This window comes from Papilio machaon, chromosome 28 (assembly GCF_912999745.1).
Source record: "Papilio machaon chromosome 28, ilPapMach1.1, whole genome shotgun sequence".
NCBI lineage: Eukaryota > Metazoa > Arthropoda > Insecta > Lepidoptera > Papilionidae > Papilio > Papilio machaon.
This window is the reverse complement of record NC_060013.1, coordinates 174,003-201,609: the sequence shown is the minus strand read 5'-3', so window position 1 is coordinate 201,609 and position 27,607 is coordinate 174,003. Positions and strand designations below refer to the sequence as shown.

Below are 27,607 nucleotides of genomic sequence, written 5' to 3'. Positions count from 1 at the left end.
GGTAGCTTAGGACCAGGAAAAGGACATAGGATAATTTTTACCCCGTTTTTTTTTATTATTTTTTATTCCGCGCGGACGGAGTCGCGGGTAAAAGCTAGTATATATATAAAAGAAAGTGGTGTTAGTTACACTATTTATAACTCAAGAACGGCTGAATCGATTTGACTGAAAATGGGTGGGCAGGTAGCTTAGAACCAGGAAACGGACATAGGATAATTTTTACCCCGTTTTCTATTTTTTATTCCGCGCGGACGGAGTCGCGGGTAAAAGCTAGTTGTATATAAAAATAATATTTGCTAAAATTGTCAAGACTTATATGTTGTAGGAAACTTAATTAAATAATACTAAAAAGTGTTTAAGGAAAATAAAAATAAAATTTTAAATATAAAATAAGACATTGATAAATTACATCTGTTGAAAATAAAAATAAAATAACACGAACCAAACCACAACCAAAAATACAAGATCAATTGATTTTTTTTCTCTCCCTTCGAGACATTTTAAAATCTGACCGCATATTGTGAACTGAATTTTTAATTCTAAATGTAGACATCATTGATTTGTTCGTTTTATAATTTGACCAGTGAAATTGTAAACTGACGGCCGGTGTGTGATATACAATTTGGTTCTAGTTTAAAATTGCAAGGGAATTTACAATTTTTTATTATTATTTTGTGACTATTGAAATTTTGATTTTTTTACATTTTTTTTAAGGTTATTTATTTGTTATCTGTAATTCGAATTTGGCACAATTTTTATTCCACATTATTCTCAAATGTTTTTTGTATATTTAATTATTTAAACAAAAAACAACTTCAAATTAGTTCAAACCAAACTTAAAATAAACAATATTTTTTTATAACTGAAATATATTGTGTTGTTTTGATATAAGTTATCAATAACATGTAGTTTTATGTACTTTTTGTTTATTTTCAAATTTATTTAGTGCTTGCAATCACCGACACCGACATATTTACAGGTCACAGCCATGTTTTTGTAAGGCTTTAAATTTTCTATTGCCTAGAAAATACCGAAATTTAGCGACCATGTTGAAGAAAAATTATTTTTTTTGTAGTTTTTAACTGAAGCCCATAATTTCTGCGTGTCTAAAGCAACCGAAACTTGACAGGAACTTAACAAACATTTACACATAAAAATTACATTTGCCCTTTGGGCTCAAGAATGCACCTTACACGTTTCAAGTTTCAACTTTATCGCTTTATAAGATTCAACTAATAATATCATACAATTAATTATCGTAGATGAGATCTCTCGGTACAACAGAACTTAGTCCAGCATCAGACTTGGTACAGAGTAACCAGTTCCTGAGGATATTTCCGACTACCCTCATGTATATTTGTATAAAAGACTCCTTTTTGTATTTATATATCTAGTCAGGCAGCCAGTGCTGAGCACGCCACAGCAGACAGTGGACGCCGGCGTGAGCGCCCCCGCCGCTGCTAGACTGAAAATCATGTTTAATATTTCAAGTCTAGAGGTTCCATTTATTCATGAATAGAGAGATGTGGTAATAAAGCTCGTTGCTGTACCTGTGCTGGCGCATATCTGTGCAGCAGGGGGCGGTAACCACCCCCGAGGGTGGCCAACATGGCGCCGCTCTCGGGGTCGTGTGCCGGCAGCGGGATCATAGCACGCACCTACATGTAAAGGTCACAGTTGATAACATTGTAACATTTGATAGCGAGTGCAACGTATACAAGTGAGAGCTGACCTCCTCCTCGTAGGGGCGGAAGACGGTGAGCGGGCGCAGCGAGGCCGCGTCTGCCACCACTATGCAGCCCCACGCCGTGCCCACGTACACCTCGCCCCGCAGTGCGCACATCGCCGTTATCTGCGCACACCACCCGGCTCACATTGCTGAACTGTGCCCAACTGTGCCCAGCTGAGCACTGCGCAGTACTCACCATGCAGCGGTCCTCGGCCAGGCGCTCGTCGATGGCGATGGACTGCAGGCTCTCGGAGCAGGGCGCCAGCTTGCTGCAGTCGAGCCGCGCCGTCACTCGCTTGTCGCTCACACTGTACTGGTACACGAACACGCCTGCATACACACAGACATACACACATGTGAGACGAGAACTTAACAAACACAAGATCTATTACAAACATGCAGCGAGCACCGACCCGGCCTGCAGGCGGCCAGCACGTGGTCCCCGGCGGCGGCCAGCAGCGCCACCTTGCCCGGCGCCGCCACCTGCTCCGCCGCGCTCACCCCCTCCTCGCACACCAGGTACGCGCTCAGCCCGTCCCCGCCCGCCCACACCTCCACACTGAGGGCAAATATTACTTACACGTAACTCGCCGTTTACCCGACTCGAAGGACCAAAATATAAATAGTAATTAGTAGTCTCACCCCGTGGGCAGGGTGACGGTGGCGAGGCAGCAGAGCTCGGTGGCGGTGCCGAGCTCGGTGAGCACGAAGCTGGTGTCGGCCTCCGGCCTGTGCGCGCTCACCAGGAACAGCCGGCCCGCGGCCGCCGCCAGCGCCACCCGGCCCAGCCCCGGCAGCGGGCGCAGCGCGCGCACCCCGCACACCGCCCCGCCCACCGCCTCCTGCACCGGCACGCTCCACAGCAGCGCCATCGTTGATATACTGGTGCAAACCAAACACAACTCTAACTACAAACTGCAACGACCAGTCGAGTTAGATGATGTGGGAGACTCACGAGTAGACCGAGACCCTGCCCACGGAGTCTCCGAGCCACATGGTGCTGCCCACGCGGCACATCGCCGTCACCAGAACAGCCGCCTCCTTGTCTACAACATACACGCAGACATAAAGACGCTACAGTTGGATACTCGCGGATTTAGAACATGCGGAGAAGTTCAGACCTGGCGGCACCCGCAGCGAGTGATGGTGCAGGAAGGTGGTAGAGTTGGCGAGCAGCGTGTGCGCTCGCTCCGGCTCCGCCCCGCCGAACCACACCTCCCACCCCAGCCCGCCCTCCTCTGACACACATGACACACAATTACGAATCAACTCCCAAATATAAGGTGTAAAAGCGCGGGCGTTTGTCTTTTACCTGTCGGTAGATGGACCTTCGCAGCGGCGACGCCAGTGGTGGGGGCGCGGGCGAGGGCGGCGTCCGCGAGCGCGAGGAACTCGGGCGCGGCCGCCACCGCCACCAGCGCCGCGGCGGAGGGCCGCAGCTCCGGGGACCCGCTCCAGCAGCGCCGCATCGTCTCCACCATGCTGCACGGGTACTGCAGGTCCTGACATCACACAGACGTCTCCTTCAGTTACACGCACATCACACGGAGGGCGCCTTTGGAGCGCGAGCCGCGACTGACCCTGGGCGTGAGGGCGGGGCGCGCGCCCTCCAGCACCGCCTCCTTCACCGCCTCGTGGCCTTCGAACGGCTGTCTCAGCGTCAGCACCTCGTACAGCAGCATACCGAACGAGAAGCAGTCCACCTGCAACAAGCAGTGCTTCAATGTCAGTTCATATTCTTAGCAACAGTGACGTGTTGGTCTCAAATTAAACTACAGGTAAACCTTCTCGTTGTACTCCTCCTCGCCGTTGTAGCGCATGATCTCCGGCGCCATGAAGCCCTCCGTGCCGCCGAAGCCCTTGGTGCCCGACGGCGGCGCCATTCTACTGATACCTGATGCAGAGGATCGAAATTATTTCAATGATGCTTTTGAATTTGCTCCAATTATTTTAGCAGTGTTATGTCACCGTAGTCTCCGAGTTTGACGTGCACGGGCACGGGGCCGGGCGCGCGCTCCGCCGCCTCCGCCTCCGCTGGCCGAGGCAGCTCCCACACCAGCACGTTCTCCGACTGCAAACGTATTCAAAATGTCGTGATGAAATCCACAAGAAAAGACATAGAGAGTATGAGGTGATAAAAGCACCTTGAGGTCTCTGTAGAGGACGCGGTTCGCGTGCAGGTACTCGAGGGCGCGGGCGAGCTGCAGCGCGAGGGCGCGCACGAGACGCGGCGGCAGACGTCGGCCGCAGCCGCGGTACTCGCGCAGCGCCGCGTCCAGCGCCCCGCGCGGGGCCAGCGCCAGCAGCAGCGCCAGCGGGGCCGGGCAGGCGGCCAGCAGCGGCAGCACGTGCGGGTGTCGCAGCCGCGCCACGATGCTCAGCTCCTGGCGCAGGCCGCAGTACGCGCGACACGCCGCCGCCAGCGGGGACCGCTCCCAGCGCGACGCGGCCGCCTGACATATGCACATACATACATACATACACACTACATCACTCACCATACACACACTTACATACTACTTCATATACATAGTGTCACCTTGTATGCCTGCAGCGCGCTGAGGTGGTGGGGGGCGGTGGGCGGCACCGGCTGCAGCGCCTTGAGGGCGACGGCGATGGGGGGGCGGCCGGGGGGGCGCCAGCGCGCCGCCAGCACTGTGCCGAATGCGCCGCGGCCGCACACCGCGCCGCGCTGAATGTGCTCCCAGCGCGCGCGGCGCTCCTCCTCCACGTCCAGCAGCAGCTATGACACACGTATACTCTGACACGGTAACTTCGAAGCGGATTTGAGTTGTATTCAAGTCCATGCTTGTCACCGACCGTGTCGGGGGCGACGTCCCTGAGGTCGACGTCGGCGTGTTGGGCGCAGTGCAGACGCTGGCCGCTGCACGCCGCCAGGATGCACTCCTCCAGGGTCCAGCAGGTGGCCACGGGTCCGCTCGCGCTCGCCACGCCCTCCACCGACCCGATGCGAGACGACGCTGTGACACAAAATATCAATTCAAACAGTTCCTACAACTATATGTATCGATTTGAAGCAAAGTAAAAAGAGTGGTAGACAACAGAGTGTCATAAGGACCGTTGGACTCCGCTCCGACGCCGCTGTCTCCGTCGGAGGTACGCGACTCCTCGGACAGCCGCAGCCGGCGGGGCTCCGCCTCACCCAACTCCAGTCGGACCAGCATCTGCTCCATACATATTACATCGTTTGGAAGGAATTCTCTATAAAACACGCTATACTGAAAAATAGTGCAATTTGGTTACAATAATCTTTTATTATCCCACCTGAGCCAATTGTTGATCGTCGTGCCGGGAGGGGGCGTGGCCTGCAAGGGACGGGGCGTGTCCGGGGAGGGGCGGGGCTAGCGGGGCGAGGGGCGAGCCCGCGTCGCGCACGCAGCCCGGACACGGCACCACGCGTGTTATCAAACAACGACCCTCCGACGTGTGCACAAAACGTGTGCCTGTTTAAATTATAAAAAATTACGAATAACAAAAGTTTCTTATTTTTTCACTCAATCTTCTACATCAAGTGTGAGGTAACTTACCAAGCGAGGGATACCAGTCCTCGAGCAGCAAATCCACGTGGTCGGAAACCAGCGCCAGCACCTTCGCCAGCACCTCCGGGTTCGGCTCCAGACTTATGCTCTACAAAACATTGTTAAATGTCATAATTGATTTTTAATTTATTTTTATTGTTCAAGGTGCAGTGAGCGGCGCACAGTACCTGGTACCCGCCGAGAGGCAGACCGTCCTGGCGGCGCAGCACGCACACGTGTGCGGGCAGCAGCAGCTCCACGCACGCCGAGGACTGCACGTCCAGCTCGCACCACGTGCCCTCTTGTCGCACGCGGAACCTGCACCATCACAGATACACGGTACACACAAAGTTCTAGTTGAGTACAATACAACAGTGCCCACATTGTCTCGGTTTATTTGATCTTGAACGTCAATAATCTCTTTTATATCACTCAGTGTAACGTCCGCTGACCTCATGTTGTGATAGAGCTCGTCGTGTTCCTCCTCGTCCCCCTTGGCGCCGAGCAGCGGGTCGTAGCGCGGCGGCAGCTCCCGCAGCGCCACCAGCGTCAGCTCCCCGCACACCAGCTTCATGCCCGTGCGCCACAGCCGCCACCCCCACGACAGCTCCAGCGCCCGCGACACCGCATCGTCCACCTCCATCTGTGTCCGGGAAGACGAACTGCTCATCCACTCTCTCATCACACTCTATCTCCCAAGTCTTCCAGTGCAAGTGTACCTCGGGGGGAGGGCGGTAGAGGTCCGGGGCGGCGCCCGCGAGTGCGGCATCCGCCAGCACGCGCGCACACAGCCGCGCCCAGAAACCGCACGGCACATACGACAGCAGCAGCAACCGCCGCAGCGCCGCCCCGCCCCGCCGCCCCCACACCTGCGTCTGCCCCGCCCCCGCCCCCGGCCCCGGCCCCGGCCCCGCGCCGCGCTCCTCTGACCACATACACACAACATTAATACATGCATACGTTAGTTACTTACAAAGGTATAACTGTGAATGTGTGACGACTTACGTATGAGCGTAGGCGAGTCGGCGGGCAGCGGGGCGGGGGCGGGGGCGAGGGCGGCGCAGCGCGCGTGTCTGGGCGTGCCCGGCCACGTGCGCGTGCGCAGCGCTAACTGCGGGGTGAGGGGCTCGTGCGCGGGCAGCAGCGGCGGCACGAGCAGCACGCGCGCGTCCCAGCACAGCGCCAGCTCGAACTTGTTGAGCAGCGAGACTGCCAGCGCGCGCGCCTCCTCGCTGCGCGCCAGCAGCGGCGACGCCTTGAACACGTGCGCCAGGTCCTCCACCTTCATTATACCTGCACATCACCCCACCAGCCCACCAGCAGCAATGTTAACTATCGAGAAGTATACATCGACAAGACTATTTAAGTTCTTTTTACCGTAGATGTAATGTCATTTTCTATGTCCGAGTAGATTTTATATACATTCTGAGAGAAGGAACTGCGAAAGCAGCGAATCTCACCGGTTCAGATATCCTTTGCATGACTATAATGATACAATTGTACGAGTGACAGTTACATGTATCCGGCTTGGAGGACCGGAAACAGAAATCTTTTACTTGTGATATTTACCATTGTTAGCGAAGGGGTTGACCTCTCGCACGGTGACGACGTGTGCGAGTACGTCACACAGCCACTGCGGCCGCACGAAGTACAGCTCCTTCAGCGTCGCGTCGTCGTAGTGCAGCAGCACGCCTGCAACACGCCTCACGTCACCTCACGTCACCTCACGTCACCTCACGTAACCTCACAGCGCCTCACACACAGACAAAGCATTGGTCACCGTTCTCGTGCAGGAACATGGTGGCCTGGTGCAGCTCGGCGGCGTCCCGGAACATGCGCAGGTTGCGCTGCTGCATGTACTGCGTCACCTGCAGACAACATCACACATATCACAACAAAAGGACCAAGGTCTATTTACTCTTCTAGTTTTAATTGAAGTGCATAATTAAGGCCAGAGATTCTCAAACTTTATTTCACGTGAAACTCTATATCTCGGTATGGTACACCCTCGCCGGGTCATCTGATGACCCTAGGGGATCCAAATGGAGCACTTTGGGGATCACCGATGCAGTCCTAGACTCGTGTACTCACAAGACGCTTGTACTCGTCGTGGCGCAGCACGGGCTCGCGCAGCTCCGCGGCCAGCGCGGTGACGCACTCCTCCAGCGCCAGGTACGTGGCCGGCACGCGCTGCTGCAGCAGCGGCTCCTTGCTGCCTGCGTCACAACATTACTTCATTATATCTAAATGTTTCTTGACATTGCGGGGCGAGAGGGGGGAGGGAATCACCTGGCGGCTTGACGCTGAATGCCACAGAGTAGATGATGTCGGCCAGCAGACGAATGTTGTGTCTCGTGCTGCACGACACCTGCACACATTGAGTATGAATGTACGTTTGCTATGAGCGGACAGCAGACAGCAGACAGCAGTTGGTGGGTGTGAGGAGACCTCAATGGAGTCGAGCAGACGCGGCAGGCCCAGCTTGTCGGCGTCGGGCGCCGCCATCACCGCGGACCTGATCAGCCGCTGCAGCGCCGATGGACTCTCGTTCTCCGGTAGACCGCTCTGTGATGTCATAATGTTGCTGTATCTTTACATCGCTACAAGAAGATGCATCACCAAGAAATACAGACTACAATATGTAACTATCAAGTTATAACTTACATTGGCGACTTGGTCATAGTGTGTGGCGACCATGATGACGGGCGAGCCCGGGGCCCGCGCTTGTATAGACCTGACATTGAAACAAATATAGTCAAAGATATCTGGTCAAGTAATTATATCGCAGTTAGTTACATTTAAATAACAGATAAAATCCATAAAAAGAAAAAAATCTTGTGACACTTTTTTGACATTGACATGGTGACACTAGTGATCTGTCATAATTTAGTTTGACTTAAGTCCATTTAGTCAGATAATATTGTAGGTGTATATTTTAGTTCAACAAACAATAAAAACTAAATTTTTTTTTAAAAATATTTGATTGGTCCAATCCATTGTCTATTTTCAACATGTCAGTCAACGCCTCCGTGGCGCAATTGGCTAGCGCGTTCGGCTGTTAACCGAAAGGTTGGTGGTTCGAGCCCACCCGGGGGCGATACTTTTTCCTATTTTTAAACAATTTTTTTTTAATTTTTGTAACAGATAAATAGCAAAGAAAGTTTTTTTTTTAATTAACACTAGTTGTTATTATTTTTTTAAATATATATATGTTATTTAGTATTCGTACCTGAGCCATGCGAGTGCTCCAGCCAGACCTCGGCGGCCGTCAGTGCAGCGCCACACCACCAGGTACAGTGAGCGGCGTGACAAGAAGTACTGGTGTGTGGCGTAGTACCTGCTCACATACATACATACATACATACATACACATACAGATTATAGCCTGACCGAGAATATAGCAAACCAGTCACTAGTCAACAGTCAGTGTCACGTAAATAAATATTTATTTTAATGATTTCTATTGTCATAACAAGTTATACGTTTTGTTAATATGACGAGGTTCATTTGTATTACATGGTTCAGTCTTTATTTTATGTAAAGTGTGAATGCAGCGAAGTATTGGTGTAACTGACTCCTGCTGTCCGCCGAAGTCCCAGGTGCGGAAGGTGACAGGTCCTCGCGTGGAGCGATGCTTCTCGTACACCCAGCTGCCGATGTCCACGCCCACTGTTGACACATTGCCGCGCCGCGACGACTTGTTGCCCATACGCTTCGCCCAGTGCTGGACAACACATACCGCTCAAAGTAAATCCTACCTTAATACAATTGTGTTAAGTCCCAATTTAATTTGCACATCTTAGTTAAAGTGAAAACCACCTTATTCCAATGTCATTAAGGTTGAATTTAAGTTGCATATTTACATCTGTAGGTTTTCTGCGGTGCTGCATCGCTGATTCTTGTCGTAAACACTCCAGCAGGCTCGTCTTACCAATACCCTGAAACAAAGCAAGTATTTTTAATTCGTAGTCTTTCACTGAGGAGTGTCAAAAGAGTATTTTTTTAAATTAACAAATAGTGTGATGTCAGTTGTCGCAGTACCTGTACACCGACGAGCATGAGTTTCATGCGTGCGTATGGCTTGGCCTCCTGCAGCACTGAGCGCAGGTAGCCCACCACGTCCACGCTGCGGCACCGCGCGCCGCGCACCAGCGACCGCAGCGGCTCCCCCAGCGCACACCCCGCTGTGTTCAGGCTCCACAGCCTCGTCAGCAGACCCATCTGCGGCGGCAGATCTGTTATATCTGCAACAGTTACTCTGTGGTTAATATCACATGTGACAGATGTCAACTCTATAGCAAAGCAGACTTAATCTATGACTCGGATCAAAGATCATAAACGTCAACTGTCAATGTGACAGTTCAGGATGGTTGGCGCACCTTTGTTGCCGCTGATGTTGAGCACGGAGAGGTTGGTGAGCTCGTGTATGGCGGGCGGTACAGCGCGCAGACAGTTGCACGACACGTCCAACATCGACAGCAGCGGGAACAGCAGCCGCTCTTTCACGTTGCATCCGGACCCCTGGAGGACCATAAACATTAAACGCAGGCTTAAAAACTGTTGTATGAAGAATTATGAACCACTATCTAGGTTGATAATATTTTTTGAGGCTAACACCTTCAATGTCAACGTACCCACTCGTCATCCTCATCGTTGGAGTGTTGGTGCACGGCGGTGGCCAGGCCGTCGTCGTCTGTCGTCAGTTGAATGCGGCTCAGCAAGTTGTTGGCGAGGATCTGCAAGTTTGTCAAAATATTAGTGAGTGAGTTTTCAAAGGTGAGGTAGCAAGAAAGGGATCATTTATAAAGATAATTGTCGGTCCTCTCACCAAAGTCCTGAGACCCTCGAGCCTGAGATGTCTGCGTGCGGGGCAGGCGGCGCTGAGCAGCTGCGAGCGCACGGAGCCGCCGGAGCGCGGACGCGGCCGCACGCCCCCGCCCCCACTGCTGCTGCTGCTGCTGCTGCTGCTGCCCGAGGAGTTGGGACAGTAGCACGCCAGGGGGTCGCCGTCTGATAGACCGAAGCTTTCCACCTGTGAGTCATGAAATGCTAAAGTAAGTCGTAACCGGTGTAAGAGTTTGTCCGTCCTTATCAACAGTAGTGAGGGTGTAAAACTGACTTGGGGCAGACTGGGCCAGCAGGTGATCTCATTGTGGCTGAGGTCCAGCTGGCGCAGGCTGGTCGGGTATGACGTCACGTACGACATCGACCTAAAACACAACAACAATGAGGTCGCATTCAACTGCATCGGATGTATCTTCAAATTGATGGTATACTACAGTCACCTCAGCGAGTTGTAGGCCATATTGAGTCTGGTGAGCGAGGGCGCGAGACAGGCGAGCGGCTGCGGCACGCTGGTGAACTGGTTGTGAGACAGATTGAGTGCCGTGAGAGGGGAGCCGCCCCCCACCCCCGGCGCCGCCCCCGCCCCGCCCCACGCCCCGCCCCGCGCCGGGGGCGGGGAGGCGGCCAGTGTGCCGCGCCACGCGTGCGCACGACGCGCCTCCGACCATCTGTACAACGACACGTCATTATATCGGACACGGAACTTGAAGTATTGTATCAGAGACATGGTGCACTCACACGGCGTTGCCCGCGCGGTTGCCGACTGGCAGTGCGGCCTCGTCGTCGTCCTCCGCCACTCCTTCCACCCCCTCCACGCCCTCTATCGACGGACTGCGCGACGATGACTTCTGTATTTACGAAATATAAAAATAATTTGTGGATCTATCATACTTTGATTAAAATGACATGTATGGTTCAGCTCACAGATTGAGATGCGGAGACGGCGGCGAGGGTGAACTGTCCGCTGTGCGTGGAGGGCGAGGCGCTCAGCTGCGGGGACTGCGGCGTCTCCGCGGGGGAGCCCGACGTCGCACAAGAACCCTGCACACACGTAGATGTTACTCAGTGAGCCGTCGACGCGTTTGTGTGTTGTATGATGTTGTATGACCGACTTGCGGCCTGCAGGCGGCGGGGAGGTCGCGCAGGTGGTTGAGTGCGGCGTTGAGGTCCCTCAGCCGCGGCGCCGACCACATCTGCGGCGGCAACGCGCGCAGCTTGTTGTTGGACACGTCGAGGCTGGCCAGCGCCGGCAGAGAGAACAGCGCCGCCGGCAGCTCCTCCAGGCGGTTGTCCTGGAAGAAGAGAGAGCAGTATACTTCCGGCTCCGGTCACACCGGTCGTAGCAGGTGTGGTGCAGCTGCAGTGGTCACCTGCAGGTACAGCTCCTGCAGCACGGGCGCGGTGTAGACGTCGGCGGCTGCGCGCGCCGGCCGCTTGCCGCGTCGCGACCTGTCCAGCTCCTCCTCCAGCGGGTCGCCGCTGCTCGGCAGGCGCTCCAGCTTGTTCTGAGCCGCGTTCAAATACCTGTAATATATTAATTACTTTCATTAATAAATGCATCTCATACTTTCAGAGTCACATTGAGTACACTCGTCTATATGTGACCTGAGGCTGACGAGCGAGAAGATCTCTCTGGGCAGCTCGCGCAGCTCGTTGCCGGCCAGCTCGAGCCGCGTGAGTGCCAGCAGCGCGCCGCCGCACGACGCGCTCAGCTTGGGGTTCACCCGCAGCGCCGCCGTGCGCAGCCAGCTCATCCTGCAGCAGACGACAGTCACACACTGCTCGCTGGGAGCGGGCGGGGCTGTAAAGCGGGCGCGGTTGTGTTCTCACTTGATGGTGGGCAGGTGACAGCGCAGGTCGCGCCAGTTCACCATGACTGGCGTGGTGGGGCAGCGCGCGCTGTACGAGAGGGCGGAGTCTGCGTCGCGCGAACTCAGCACCGACTCGCTCATCACCGACTTGTTCAGCTTGTAGTCCGGGTCCGGGTACGCCTACAAATGCGCGAAACTTTTATTCTAGCAAGTGGTTCCATCTGGATATAGATAGAGAACTGCAGTGTGTACTTTAGTGGCGAGCAGCGCGGCGAGGGGCTCGGCGAGGCCGTGCTGTGCGCAGAGCGGCAGCGCGCGGCCGCCGGGGTCGGTGGCGCCCGCAGCCAGCAGCATCTCCAGCGCGGGCACGGAGCGCCGCAGCGCCGCCAGCGACAGCGCCGTCCACACGCCCTCGCCATCACCTATACGAAGCAACATCGATTGCGCTTTTTCTATCTCGCCCGAAGGACCATAATAATAAAGAATTTCAAAAGTAATAAATAGTACTGACGGTCGTCGGTGTATCCAGGGCGCGCGGGGGAGGGGGAGGGGGAGGGGGAGGCGGAGGCGCGGCCGTACGCAGCGGACGCGCTCCGAGACCGGCGCCGGTCTCGCGTCTCGCTCTCCTCCTGTATTACAGCCAAAGTCAGACAAAGAGGGAAATAAAACCCAGGAGAGACAAAAAGAGAATCGTTGTTGAGTGTGTGACCTGGTGCGGCGGCTGCGCGGTGCCGTCGGGCGAGGCGCCGGCGGCGAGCAGCAGACGCAGCACGCGCAGATGTCCGCCGCGCACCGCCGCCGCCACGCAGCTGTCCGCGCCGCGCGACACCTCCACGCGCACAGGACGCACGCGGGCCTCCGCCTCCGCCGCACCCTGCTGGGAGTCAAAGAGAAATACAAACTGGCTAACACTAGATTCTTTCTAGCGGCGCCGCAGTGACTTGTAGTAAACCTGTTTGTTGTTGCCGGTGAGCTTGCTGACGATGGCGTGTATGCCGAGCGAGATGCCGGCGCGGTGCGGGCTCGGCGCCGCCCCCGCCGCGACCGGCGTCCCCGCCTCGCTCGCCTCCTCCGCTACATCAGTCTGCAGAGCGATTGTGTTTTGATAGAGGCCATTTCATTATTTATTCAATAACTCCGTGAGATCGTAATCTGTTCTCTGCTCACCCTCTCCTTGGGCAGCGTGAAGGCGAGCAGGGCCTCGACGACGGCGGCGTTGCCGAGCGTGCAGGCGACGTACAGCGCGGTCTGCCCGCTCGCATCGCGCGCGTTCACGTCGAACGCGAACCGATACCGCCACTGACCTGACGCGTCACTGTACACAAAACGAGAGGGGCTTCACGAATGCCTTGCGGTACACCGCATGCATACATCGCTTATGATTCAAATTTACAGAACTAACTTCAACAAATTCGAGACTTGTAACTGTATGAGTGGTATACAAACACATTACAATTTATTTTGATTTGTTATTTCATTAAACGAATGTTATGGCGCGTGGTTGAATAAGTCAAATGGATTTCATAATTTCTTCCTTTGTTAAGAAAATCACAACAAAACACAAAGAGATACTTTTAAAGTATATTAACTATTCAATAGAAAAGTAAACAACCTTGATATTGTCAATTCACAATAGCTGTTATCTCAATCCTTAAATACGGAAGGCATTGACTAACGTTAGAGAATTTTGCATTGAGAAAAACTGCCGTATTATATTGATTGAGGGACTGAAAAGGATGACAATTTGTTTGGACAGTGTTATATCTTACGTATATGTATTGAGCAGCGTGTCAGGGTAGGGGTACTCCAGCAGGAGAGTGACGAGTGCAGCGTGACCGCCGATACAGGCTGCGTGCAGCGGCAACCACTTCTCTACCGTCTCTTGCTGGAAACACATTTTCAATTTTGACTCGGTGGACATAAGTGACAAATTGTTATAATTCTCGCCTCCCTGTTAATGTCTCACTCACTTGCACTGCCTCTGGGAAGTGCGTGAGCAGGAGGGTTGCGATGTCCTTGTGCCCGTGGTAACAGGCGATGTAGAGCGGGCCGTATCGTGTGACGGGGTGAGCGCGACCGTCCGCGCCCGCAGACACTAGCGCCGCCGCGGACGCCGCGGAACCAGTCTCGCAAGCACTAAACGTAACATATAGTATCTTAACAGTGGTAATAATCTGTTGATGAATGATGAATGTCCGCTCGCCTTATGCAACACGACCTCACAAAAAGCATTCAACAAGTGCGAACTGTACCGGTGTTTTATGTTTGCCGGTGGTCAAATTTTAGGCTTCTTCTTTCCACTTCTTTTTTTTTTTAAAGGGAAGTAGATTTTACGGATGAGAGGACATTCTATTGCATACTTCTTCTCCTCTTTCCTTGAAGGTGGGCAACACATCTGGTTTCTAATAGATAGTAAATGTTTATTAACAAGTTCGCTTTAGTTATTTCGCCATCTTGTAGTGTAAAAAACACAATATATTTGATGTATAACTATTTCAGTGCGTTGTACTGACACGTATAGCAAGGTGTTAGCGCCGGCGGGGGTCAGGTTGGCCAGCACGGGCGCTGCGGGGCCGAGCGCCGCCAGCCGCGCCCGCAGCGCCGCCGCCTCACCGCGCGACACCAGCTCGCGTAGCGCCAAGTGCTGCGAAACGCGCTCCCTCTCTATGGCATCTGACAACAATACGCAATATTCAAAATACTTCGATACCTTTAATTACCTAACCGTAGAACTTCACTGGCGTGACACTTGTGTTTTACGATTTCATTGTCTTTGACAAAACTGTACGATATAATTTAAAAAAAAATCAATTCGTTAACAGCAAATAAAGATACGCTCAATGATAAGAATGTCCATCATTATATTGACTTTACATTTACAAGCCGAGTTCAATAATTTAAATATTTTCATTCACATAAATAACTTGATTCTTTTAACTTTAAACAGTTATATCCGTGAGAAATAACATCAGAACGGTAAAAAAAGTGATTTGTATTGAAAGGCGGTGTTGTGTGCGCTGATAATTTTTGCAGTCAAAAACACCGGCGAATTCTAGAAACCGGTTTCAACAACATTCTTAACTAGCTGTTGCACCCGACGAATATTAATGAAAATACAGGATACAGCTACAGCTAGCTACGATGGACTTAGCATAATTTAAAATATAAATTCTAAATTAAAAAATAAAAACATAATAAGTAGACTATGTGTTCTTCCAAACTATATTCTACATCTGTGCCAAATTTTATCAAGATCCGTTGAGCCGTTTCGGAGGTAACTTCTAACAAACACAAATACATCTAAACTTTCGCATTTATAATATTAGTAAGATTATAGGTACATACCGACCGACTGCCGTTAATCTTTGTTAATATAAGACATATTCAAAATGGTGCCCCAAAATAACACTGTATTAAAACATTAGAACAAAAAGTTTGTCTGTATTATTTGTTAATAAGGCATTCATTTTATTAAATATTTAATCGGGCACAAGAGTACTCTCGACTTACGAGTACCAACTCTATTGTATACATTGGTTTAATACGATAAAGTTCTAGTCTTTTCTAACCTTCTTCTACCCAAGGATCCGCGACGTCTTCAACAAAATAATGTGCGGCATCATAAGCGTGCTCAGGAGCTGCAGCCGGAGACAGCTTGCGACCCTCCACAGCTGGCTCGGTCAGCCGCGCCTGACGCGCCGCTGCACGAAACTTGCCCAGCATTCCCAAAGCTGATGCAACTTGGACGCAGTTGGTGCAACTTGCTACGTAGGCGAGGCTTTATATTGTCAAGCAGTTGTAGTCTTGGAAACAAATCTATATCAACATGTCTTCTTGACGATTTTATTTTAACTTCTAGTTTTTTTTTGCTTGCTTGGATAGTTGTGTTTTGTGATCCTTGTTTGTTCGTGGTTTAGTTTCAGTTTGACTTCTTAATTGTTCTGTTCTTCAGACTTCGTAGACGTATTTTGTTTCGAGTTTTTCATTTACACTTTAATGTCAATCACATTTAGTCATATTACTGCTAGTTGTTTCTAAATAATTTTAAGTGATTTTTATAATATTGCTAAAAGTTACTTCGCTATTTAAGGTTAATTAAGATTTAAGGTTAACATTTTTAGTACGTTGTATCTTTGCGTTTGTTATGTTGTGAACTAGCGCGGTCTTTGTAGACTATTTTAATACGATTAGAACGATGTCTTAGACGCCACATGTCTGCCCACGTGCATAACTTGACTTGAAGTAAACTTGTTTTACAACTTAGAATCTTAGAAATTAATAAAATATTATAAACTATTACGAATGCAGAAAGGAATCTCTTCTTTTTTTACTTATTAAAATAGAATTAGGGAACGATAAGTATTCGCATTTTAATTGTTCACATCGGGGGCACTGCCACGCCCCCATATAGAAACAAATCCTGATATCAGTGTAGCAATTGTGTTTTCATGAAGTATATAAGATCGAATAATATAACTTGGAGCTTGCGGAAGGCAATGAACCCTTAACAATAGTTCTCATGAACTCCACTGAGACGAGACTGAGAAGAAATTACTTACACTGTTTTTTTTGCAATCGTGAGAAAATTTCCATGATGATGTTTAAAAGATAAATATGCTCTATATACATTACGTAGGGAATTAGTGTAAGTATAATATGAACAAATTATCAACAGACTTCCGTATTGGCTTCGTTCGGGTGGATATTTGTTTTTTTTTCTAAATTTTATAACATTATAGTTGTAGCGACTACATCCACGCGGAATAAAACAAAAACTTAATTTGCAGCCTATGTGTTCTTACAGACTATGTTTTACATCTATGCTAAATTTCAGCGAGATCCATGTAGCCGTTCTAGAGATATAACAAACATCCATCCATCCTTCTAAAGAATAGTATTAATATAATTAGTAAGAAGTCAGAGGCCTTCAGTATACCTGATTAATAACTCAGCACATATGAAGAATTTTTATGATGAGAGAAAATTAAAAAATGGTCAAGTAGTTATTGAGTTTGCACGTTGCAAACATACTGAAATTTACTAAATATTTAATGTACGACTATGTTATCCTATGTCATGTATCACCACAATATACACACACCTGTCAATGCAAATTAATTACAGATATATGACCGACTCAGTCTAATACGACCTGACGGTAAGGTCGATTTCACCCGCCGCCGTCCCGCCGCCTTTCAACAAGGGGTGGGTCTTTACAATATAATTGACAAAACAAACACGTCTGGTAAAACATTACTGAAATAAACAATAATAGCAAATCTTATTTTGGCTCAAAATAAGATTATAAATAAATTTAAAATGGTGCACAAACTGTGCAGACAGGTTGCAATTAGGGCTGACAACTATACCCGAATTCAAACGCAGAAAAAGAAACTACGAGCAGTGACATCAATTTTTAATCCAAAAAAAAACATTGTCCAACCTTGATCCTTATTGGATGACGAAGGGCAAAGGACTCTTACGTGTTTCACATCTGCCATTTCGATCCGATGATATGGTTGTCAGACGAGTAGTCCGAAGCATGCAAATCCGAAGGTGACAACCCTAGCTGACAGGTAGGCTTCTTTGGCGCCGAATTCATCAAGGTCAAATGTGTACTTTTACTTATGTTTTATTTATAAAAATTTTCCTATCGTTATTTCCTGAAGGATTAATATATTAATTTACTTTAATTCATATTTTAATATATATTTTTTAATTGGACATAAATTTAAACGTTAATATTCGATGAATTAGTTATTGGTGAACGTCTGACGTTTTAAAGTTGTTACAATTAATTAAAGGCTCAAAGAAAACTTTAATAAAGCAAGACTAGTTGTCGCTCGCGACTCCGTTTGCGCGGAATTAAAAAAAAACTGAATAAGTAGCCTATGTGTTCTTCCAGACTATGTTCTACAACTGTGCGAAATTTCATCTGTTGAGTCGTTCCGGAGATACCTTCAAACAAACATCCATCCATCTAAACATCCGCATTTTTATAATTAGTATAATGAAAGAGACTATTGTCGAGCAGTTCTACATCAAAGGATACCGCAAATTGGTCGGTTCCTTCGTTTTCTTGCTCAAGTTTTACTATCTGGGGACGTGGCAATATTCCTGCCGAGGCGAGCATTAAATTCATCTACAAAACCAACAATTTGTTATTAAATTGAACGCTTAATAAAATAATGAGTCAATTAACAGGGTCAAGTATACTGATCGCTGTTATCTTGCGAGCACGAAGCAAGTGTTAACTTGGGTCTCCACTGACGAAACATGTTTACAGAAACATATTTAAAAAGAACTGACTGATATCGTTAATTTTGACAGAAATTCGCAGTTTGTTATCTATTCTCTATATATATAAAAGAAAGTCGTGTTAGTTACACTATTTATAACTCATGAACGGCTGAATCAGTTTGACTGAAAATTGGTGGGCAGGTAGCTTAGAACCGGGAAACGGACATAGGATAATTTTTACCCCGTTTTCTATTTTTTATTCCGCGCGGACGGTGTCGCGGGTAAAAGCTAGTTTAAAATAAGAGTTAGAAAATTATAATTACCTTTCAAATGTATATCTACCTTGAATAACAATACTATTGAATTATATATATTGTATTGTACAATACATACAGTACATACATACCTAAGTTGTATATAGTTATTAAAACTTTATATAGTTATATATCTTTTAAGAATAAAAATGCATCGAAAAATTCCGTTCCACGCAAACATGAAAAATTCAAGTTGTTTTATTAACTAAATAGCAAACACCTGCCGTACCTACCTTGCCTACATTACAGCAACATTCCAACAATTTAAATAAATAAGGGTGAGACCGGTTGCTCGAACCGAAACCTTTGCTAAATGCAATCAATATGTTATACCAAGACATCTAGACTATAATTATATATTCAGACAGGTACATTTAAGTAAAATTATATCCTAATAAAAAAGTACTGGCGAGTTATTAAATATATAGTAAAAAAAATGAGATAATAATTTTCATAAATTTATTAATTTGATTTTGAAATTTATTATTTAACATAAAATATTGTCAAAACAAGCAACGTTTATAAACTGTTGTTTAATCTGTCGGCGTATCCGCCAAAGTCAAATGACTGGTTGACTTTTTCAGCCAAGCGAAGCGTCAATGTCGATGGTTGTGAGGGCGGCCATTGAACAGTGTTGTTCGAGACGGCGCCCGCGCACCACGCTTGCGACGAATCGCTTAGCATCTAATTAACAAATTAAATCTACCGCTTAATTAAGTTGATGTCGCGTTGGTTAGACACTACAGTGTTCATTCCACTGTGTATTTTTGGTTACTTAACCCTTATTAAACAACTGCGATTGCAACAAGGACTCGTAATCTGTTCACGCCCACCTGCCGACATACCCGCTTTTATACTCGCACAATATAATTTCTGATGAAGGCCCTCCTGCCCCTTCATCAGAAGTGGGATAAGCCTTTCAGCCCACTATCTGCTTTCCAAATTACTTTACATGAGGGTGATAAAAACAAACGGCCGTTAATCAAATCTCTTGCGTTTTTAATTAAAATTTGCTCGGGATGCGTAACCGGTTTAGATCGCGTAGCAGGTCGGAAGGTACTCCACCTCTGCGAACAAACGAGTCTCGCAAGAGGAGGCGTTGTGCCGATCGTAATAGGGATACGTCTACATCTAGTGATAGTGATAGTGAACGATCTTCGGTGCATAGTCGAAAGCGTTATCCGAGTCAGAGCCATTTATGTTGGATGACTTGTTCTGGATGCCTTGCAGATTGTGGTAAGACGAATATTGTCGTCCGAGTCAGAGCCCTTTGTGTTGGCTGACTTGTTCTGGATGCCTTGCAGATTGTGGTAAGACGAATATTGTCGTCCGAGTCAGAGCCCTTTATGTTGGCTGACTTGTTCTGGATGCCTTGCAGATTGTGGTAAGACGAATATTGTCGTCCGAGTCAGAGCCCTTTGTGTTGGCTGACTTGTTCTGGATGCCTTGCAGATTGTGGTAAGACGAATATTGTCGTCCGAGTCAGAGCCCTTTATGTTGGCTGACTTGTTCTGGATGCCTTGCAGATTGTGGTAAGACGAATATTGTCGTCCGGGTCACATCCACCAAAGGATTGACCTGTCCAATAGTACCGATTGTGAACAGTTAACCTACATGCTGTTGAGTGACAAGGCGGTGTCATCTGACTTAATTGTTACGAGACGCTCGCCTTAAGTCTTAAGTATCATACGATGATTGTAATGAGTAGTCCGTCAGGATGCCGAACGGAATAGGTACAACTGCAGTTCATTGTTTCAGAGAATCGCCCGAGGACGGTCGAATGTCAGTCCGGCCGTGTCGGCGTATCCGCCAAAGTCAAATGACTGGTTGACTTTTTCAGCCAAGCGAAGCGTCAATGTCGATGGTTGTGAGGGCGGCCATTGAACAGTGTTGTTCGAGACGGCGCCCGCGCACCACGCTTGCGACGAATCGCTTAGCATCTAATTAACAAATTAAATCTACCGCTTAATTAAGTTGATGTCGCGTTGGTTAGACACTACAGTGTTCATTCCACTGTGTATTTTTGGTTACTTAACCCTTATTAAACAACTGCGATTGCAACAAGGACTCGTAATCTGTTCACGCCCACCTGCCGACATACCCGCTTTTATACTCGCACAATATAATTTCTGATGAAGGCCCTCCTGCCCCTTCAAATCTTTATATTTGACAGGTGACATTTAAATTTGGCGCGAAATGCAATTGCTATTTCGAACGATTTAATAAGTAAAGTGATTTTAATGTTTAAATTCTATGTCTACCTTACCCTAATTGCAATACGGCGTGAGTATATATATTAATGTTAAACGACGCCCCGAGCGTTTCTTGTATCAGACAAAAAGCACTTAGTGAATTGATGTTGGGGTCAACAAACGTCATTTTTTTACGAATACGTTGATGTTATTATGCCAGTAGAAACCTACTTTTTATTTTACCGGTTTAAATAAATGGAACATGTTACATAGTAAAACGAGGAACAGGTCGCCAAACCTACTAGCCGGACAGACCAGCCAGTTTGGCCGGACATTTGGGTAGAAAGGTCAGATACCCTGTATTATTTAGAATTTTGTCTCAGTATTAATAGGTACACTTTCGTTTGGGAAATGTAAAAAGCCTAACAAAAGCCGGACAACTCGGACTTTTGGCCGGACAAGCAATCAAAAAGCCTACCTATGTCCGGCTTTATCCGGACGCCTGGCAATGCTACACCGGTCCAGTGCGAGTTGACTTCACGCATATCTTTGAATTTCTTCTCAGTTATGTGCAGGTTGCATAACTATGTTTTCTTTCATAGTAAGAACGTCGGATAAATATGTAAATATGTTAGTCAAAAAACACATTGCTTCGTGGCGGGATTCGAATCTAGGACCTGCGTTGTTTGCTGACCTGACCTGAGACCTGATTGCAAGTGAAGTGTTTAACCCCTGAGCCAACGCTCTGCTTAGTCTAAGCCTAAACACATTATATCTAGCCAGAAATGCACTATGAAAAATGATGAACACAAGAAAACGTTCTTAGAGACATAACTTTATTGAGACTACTGAAGGACATTTCTAATCTTATTTAAAATCTAACGTTCGCTCGGAACTTCGTCAGCGCGGAATTAAAAAAAATAACCTAAATCACTCCCGCACTAAGCTACCGTCCAGTAAAATTCCGACCAAAACCATTTCAGCTGTTTTAGAGACTAGCCAGAAGAAACGCGGATTTACAGACAGACCAAAGTTTTTAGAAAAAAAAAAACTCATTATAAATAACGTAAATACAATTTTGTTTGCGAAATATTTTGTATTTTTTTCGACATTCCATACATTTATCCCGGGGTCAAAAATTTTCAGTTGTAAGATAATTTACCGTTGTTGGGAATAAATGTTTAATGGATAAAAAAAGTATTTAAACTTGATGTTGTAAACAAATATTAAATTCATCCTCATTTAAATAAACATTGCAATAAAATTCTTGTTTAAATGTAAAACACAAGATTATTTGTTTATATTTTTTTATCACCACAAAACTGCAATAACAATATAAAATATCACATTGTTTAACACTGGCATCTAATAAACAAAACAAACACCATATTAAAAAAAAAATGAGATATTAAATGGCGGGAAACAGACGCGCATAGCGCGCCACCACGCCGCGAGTACTAATATTTTGCAGCGTACGACGCGATGTAGTGATGTTCAAATTGTGATACCGATTTATCGACTATTTGGTACGAATATCATGATTCTTGCTAGGTACTGAATAACAAAATTACACATTTTTTGTACAAATAATAGATTATATTGTACAAAAGCATCGATAAATGAATAATAGAAGCTATTGGTTTAATCTGAATTAAACATAAATTAATATCTTTAAAATTTTACAACGTTAAATTACAAATTAGATGTAAAACGAAATAAGAGAAATTAAATAAAATAACAAGTAATGTAAGAACTAGCGGACATGCTTTCGGATATTTTTTTACTTAATAAATTCGGTACGGATTTCTCCACACTAAATGATAGCTCGGACAGTGTAGGTAGGTAAGCAGTAGCGAGTAGCGACAGACTTCGCGCCACCCGCCACATAACCACATTGTGAGTTTCCTATTTTCTAATACATACAGACATACAGGAAGTTATTCAGAATGTTTGAAATATTGTTGGTTTACATTTGCCTAGATTCAAATTGTCTTCAGATAGTCTATAGCGTGTCTATAGCGAATTTATTAATACTGCAATTATTAATTTGACTTGAATCGCAGAAATTGCATATTAATTGTATGGAATGGAGACTGTATGGCTACTCTTACACACATATCGTGTCGACCCCCATTAGGCAAAAGAGACTAGACCATTAGACTAGGCCCATTAGACTTGGTACTCTTTTAGTATCTGGTTTATGTAGTATTTTTGTTCAATACAAGTGTAATATAGGTTTATATATTAATAAGATAAATATACATATATATTAAATGCAGCTCGTGTTAACGAACGCGCGATTCCGTTGCCCGCCATTACGTAAATTTCTTAAACCTGTTAATTTAATTTCGCCGACGACGAGGCTGGTTTTGCGACTTTGTTGGATTCCGCGCGCTCAATCGGAAAACCCTCTTTATTGATTAAGCAATAACATAATTCAACAAGCATATTATCGACATTAGACAAACGTTTTATAAAGTTTACCATTCACATCACTAGTAAGAATATAAATAAATAGTAAATTTTTAACGTACCTCAGTTGTGTGTTATGTTCACTATATCCGAATTGATTGTTCATCTTAAACTCTGATTTACGAAAGATAAAAAAGATCAGTTTATTTCGGAACCCGATTATAATTACAATATTATTAGCTTCGCTTCGCAGTCGCTCGAACAATGCATGTGGGCAGGTCTTTACGCAAAGCAGAGTGTTCTCTCTGAGGCGTGACTCATCGCGTATTGCCAAATACAAGATAATGTGTCTATGACATTATATTACTTTGTTGAGATGCCCTCAATGAAGTCCACTCGGAACTCAATGGTTCAACACTTAAAAGTTGCCTCTATATTAACACAAGCAATAATCATAAAACTGTTGATTTTTTGGCTTATGACAGCTACACTCTGCTAAGGAACCGAAGCTGTACGCTGTAGTAATCTAACTAGTACAAGATCACCACGGATGTAGACACTTATTGCGTTGACGACATCAAGTATAACAAAATACAAACTTTACTAATGCTCGTAGTAAACTGAGAGCACATTTCTGCATCCACTGCGCGTGGATTACGCCGATCCTAAAATAGTGTTGGGCATTTTGCAAGCGGCCATATGATGTTATGATACAGCAAAGTAAATGTTTACCTCTAGCTTCTCTGAGTTCATTAGCAGCGTGCCTGTGACAGCCGCGCTCTGCCAGCGCCAGCGCGGTGTCTCCCGCCGCGTCCGTTAACTCGGGACGCGCGCCCGCAGACAGCAGCGCGCGCACGTTCTCCGCGTGCCCGCGCGCTGCCGCTACATGCAACGCCGTCTATCGGACAAATATTAGCAGACCACTAAGTTATCGATCGAGTCTGAGTACAGATCTGTTACTTCAAAACAGTTTATAGACATAGTATTATTAAGTTAGTAAAAATAAGACGCACCGAATTGTTAGAACCCATTACGACAGTCAGTATGCGCAGTGCGTTCGCACAACTTAAGTAAGTTGCACCTAATGTAAACTACAAACTCCGGTGCTAATGAGGAAGTGACGACCCTGAGCCAAGGTCTTGTTATACATCAGGTGCTATAAAAATGTAAAATGTCTTTTATTGTCCGAGAAGGGTGAGTCAAAATGGCGTGTTAAATAGCCCGTATAACACAAGGTCACGTATGAACGGAGGGTCGCTGACCATGTGCGCTATGGGTCAGAATTAAAGTCCCCTACCCTGCCGTCTTTCTATTGTAATATTGCATAGATTAATAAGTACATATTGTACTAGTTATTTTGGCTACAAGTGTAAAAGCGCGTGTATTTTTACGCGTGTGTAATTGCGTATCTGTGAGCATTAATGCGTGCAAACGTGATGTAATAAATTATACAGCGTTTAATATTGCATATTTACAAATTACACAAAAGAAAACATAGAGAAATGTTTGTTATGATTTACTATTGTTTATCGATTAATAAATAAGACAGTTAAATCAAAATATTTGAATGAAAAACGTTTAAATTATTTTATTTAGTAATACGGAAAATGTTTATTGTATGTGTATCATGATATTTAATAATTTACCTTCAAATATTGTACAATTGCCTTTTACACGGTTTAAAAATCAATTATTTAATTTGCTGTTGGATAAATGCTATTATAGTGTTGAACACTTCCTAGCTGACAATTTACAAAATGTTGACCTAATAATAAATAAATAATTGATGACTAAAATAATCCTACCAATATGATTTTATATAATAAGGTTAAATTAGCATTCAATATAATATTTGCATGCCATACGTGGCAGAATATGTTTGTTCGTCTAATCATGTAACACCATTTGTACCATATTCTGGCAAATAAATTGATTATTATTATAATTATTATTATTACGTTCGAACCAATCATGCGGCTACTAGAAGTAGGTGTGACTCAGTCAGGACTTTTCAAATAGTTTTCAAATATGTCTTATTAGATAAACCAAGACCTCATCATCGAATCATTTACCAATCATGTACAGTCGAACCTGAATAAGCGAGAGTCCAAGAGATTGCAAATTATTTTCTCGTTTATATATGTTTCTCTGTAACCCGAATTTCTCGCTCGTCCGTCGGGATGATACGACATAGATAGATTTCGCTAATTCAGTTCTGTCGTTTTTTCTTTGCTCCATAATATTATGGTTTTTCTTAACATAAGCAAGGATAAATGATGCAAAATCTTTCGATCAAAGTATCCAATAACTATTTAAGGGTAGCGGAATACATAGCGTGAAGCGTACCTCGCCGCCGGCTGCAGCGTCACTGGTGGCGTTCACATCTGCCCCAGCAGCAATCAGCGCGGCGAGACAGGCGCTGCGCTCGGCCAGCGCGGCGGCGTGCAGTGCGGTGCGCCCGCTGGCATCGCGCGCGTCCACCGCCGCGCCGGACGCCAGCAGCTCCCGCAGCAGCTGCTCGTTGTCCCACAGCGCCGCCTGACACCCACCATCCACTCAAGCTACGCTACGCTGTGCTAAGCTAGCCATGTGCTGTCTAGTCATGCACAACACCACTGATCTCTAAATACATATTCATATTATAGAGGTCAGTGCACACCATTGTCGCAGATTTGTGACGTCATATTAATGACGTAGGTGTGTAAATACAGTTTTCAGAAGCAGATATAAACATCTTTTTGTACAGCCAATAATTTAAGTGGGACTATCTAGGATATATTTGATGTTAAATTTTATATACCCTAGTCTGTCAGTTTTTCTATGAGCAAGGTTTATCAAGTCTAAGTATTTATTAAGTCTTAGTATTACGTTATAATTTCAGATTTACACAAGTAGGTTGTTAATTTAATTTTTAAATCATAACTTTATAATTGCAAAATTACAAAACCAAATTAAAAACATTTATTTTTACATCATTTTATGAAATATATAAGAGAACTTCAAACGCAAATAATCTGACAGCATAAATAAAAAACGAAAAAGGAATTGCGTAACATCCTGTGAATAACCTTACGGGTTAAAAACCTTTATCAGTCAGTGTCTTTTAAACATGTTTTAAGTGAATTTTGCTGTTAACTTAGGCCCTACGTACACAATGAAATAAATAATCGAAACCAATATCGTACAGTTGCGTCGCGAAAATAGTACACGCAACGTGGAATCGTAGACGGAAGTCGTCTATTTTGTCAGTATATTTGCTTTTAAAATTGCAGCGAATTTTCTCTCGTCGATCTTGACAAACAGGTTGCGAACTACTCACTTTGATGATGACAGATAGAAATGTCGGCGACGCGCGTTGTGTACGAAGCTTTATAACATTATATTGTGTAAGTTGCTTAGCAACTAAACTCGCCGGGTTTCAAAGATTTATGTTGCCTTTAGTATGAAGGCCCTTAAGGATGTGAATGCGTGTTTTTTTATACCAGTTTGATATCATTATACATAATTTTACGTAAGGTATGAGAGAATAAATTTTATATGTTATGTTGTTGATACCTTCAAACAAACATCCATCCATCTAAACATTTGCATTTATAATATTAGTAAGATATTTAACTGCAGAAGTTTGCACTGCACGTCCAGTATAACAATGGCCTAAGAGCCATGTTGGGATAAAAACAGTTTTGCAATACTTCAGCAATGCTAAAGTCAAAAACTTTTGTCCGATAATGTGCTACAGAATTGTATGGATAACAAAGCTCATTAATGAAAGTTAACCTCACTCCTGATTGTATGGAAAGCCAGATAGAATAATGCAACTGTGTCACAATTTAATTACTTGCACTGCAACTGTTATCAATAGAATTCACTATCAATTATTTAAAAAAAATTAGGTAATAAGGTTTTTACTAACAAAATATAAGATTTTTCTTGCAAAAAAGTTTATTACTAAAACTAATAAAAACAAAATTGTATTAAAACATCATCATCATCTCCTTGGCCTTATCCCCGTAATATGGGGTCAACTCTACTTGAGATAGAAAAAGAAAAAATTATTTTTTATTAACTAGAAATTATAGATATGAAACAAATAAAAATTAAGAATTTTTCCACATAACTAAATTATAGGTAAATATGAAATATTGAAAAATTAAAGTTGAAGATAATTGCTTAAGCGTGCACATATTACTAGAGCTCACAGCTACAATTTAAACAATTTATAATTGTTTTTATTCTTTAATTGGTCTTACGAAGATTAATTTGAATCTACATAAAAAAATAATTTGAACCATTTTCCAACAGTACCTGGTGCAGTAGCCGTCCTTGGAAATTATCCTCGTCAGGAGATAAATCCATTACGATTGATTTCGGTCCAATTCCGACACAAATAGTCTCATTTCCGTAACTGAAATCCGTTCAAGCGTTACAAGAAAACTCTTTGCCACTATAACATCGATTTACAAGCGTTCTCTCAAATGAATCATCCCTCGACTACTTATGAACACCTTAAAGGCCCTCTAAAATA

At 45.5% G+C, this 27,607-nt stretch overlaps 1 protein-coding gene and 1 non-coding gene across 2 annotated transcripts; one reads left to right on the top strand and one right to left on the bottom strand.

Moving 5' to 3' along the window:
* Positions 1-969: 969 nt before the first annotated feature.
* Positions 970-27,607, bottom strand: LOC106720873 (leucine-rich repeat serine/threonine-protein kinase 1). The gene is made up of 54 exons (XM_045684837.1): positions 27,388-27,607; positions 25,429-25,620; positions 23,815-23,980; positions 14,438-14,597; positions 13,895-14,060; positions 13,694-13,809; positions 13,092-13,239; positions 12,877-13,008; positions 12,634-12,798; positions 12,436-12,553; positions 12,177-12,346; positions 11,944-12,104; positions 11,719-11,868; positions 11,484-11,637; positions 11,226-11,405; positions 11,038-11,154; positions 10,852-10,961; positions 10,554-10,781; positions 10,388-10,478; positions 10,097-10,300; positions 9,903-10,004; positions 9,648-9,789; positions 9,310-9,512; positions 9,132-9,206; positions 8,844-8,992; positions 8,498-8,605; positions 7,933-8,002; positions 7,717-7,833; positions 7,558-7,636; positions 7,360-7,484; positions 7,049-7,136; positions 6,838-6,960; positions 6,242-6,561; positions 5,988-6,137; positions 5,721-5,911; positions 5,457-5,586; positions 5,278-5,377; positions 5,015-5,193; positions 4,809-4,914; positions 4,550-4,710; positions 4,269-4,472; positions 3,874-4,182; positions 3,698-3,800; positions 3,514-3,623; positions 3,310-3,432; positions 3,042-3,231; positions 2,851-2,967; positions 2,685-2,775; positions 2,372-2,611; positions 2,143-2,288; positions 1,926-2,059; positions 1,733-1,852; positions 1,551-1,658; positions 970-1,465 (listed from the first exon to the last, which is right to left on the bottom strand). Exons 1-54 carry the CDS (start codon positions 27,436-27,438, stop codon positions 1,391-1,393), a joined length of 7,767 nt encoding a protein of 2,588 aa, XP_045540793.1. The 5' UTR covers positions 27,439-27,607; the 3' UTR covers positions 970-1,390.
* Positions 8,292-8,365, top strand: Trnan-guu. Its single transcript has one exon. It is a non-coding gene; the product is annotated as a tRNA-Asn (tRNA).

Bases quoted from the DNA above. Each gene is read 5' to 3' on its own strand.
- LOC106720873 (XM_045684837.1), bottom strand. From the start codon at position 27,438: ATGGATTTATCTCCTGACGAGGATAATTTCCAAGGACGGCTACTGCAC. The intron at 10,005-10,096 runs GTGAGAGGACCG...ACAAACTTGCAG, and splicing joins TCGAGGGTCTCAGGACTTTG to ATCCTCGCCAACAACTTGCT. The intron at 7,834-7,932 runs GTAAGTTATAAC...ATGACATCACAG, and splicing joins ACTATGACCAAGTCGCCAAT to AGCGGTCTACCGGAGAACGA.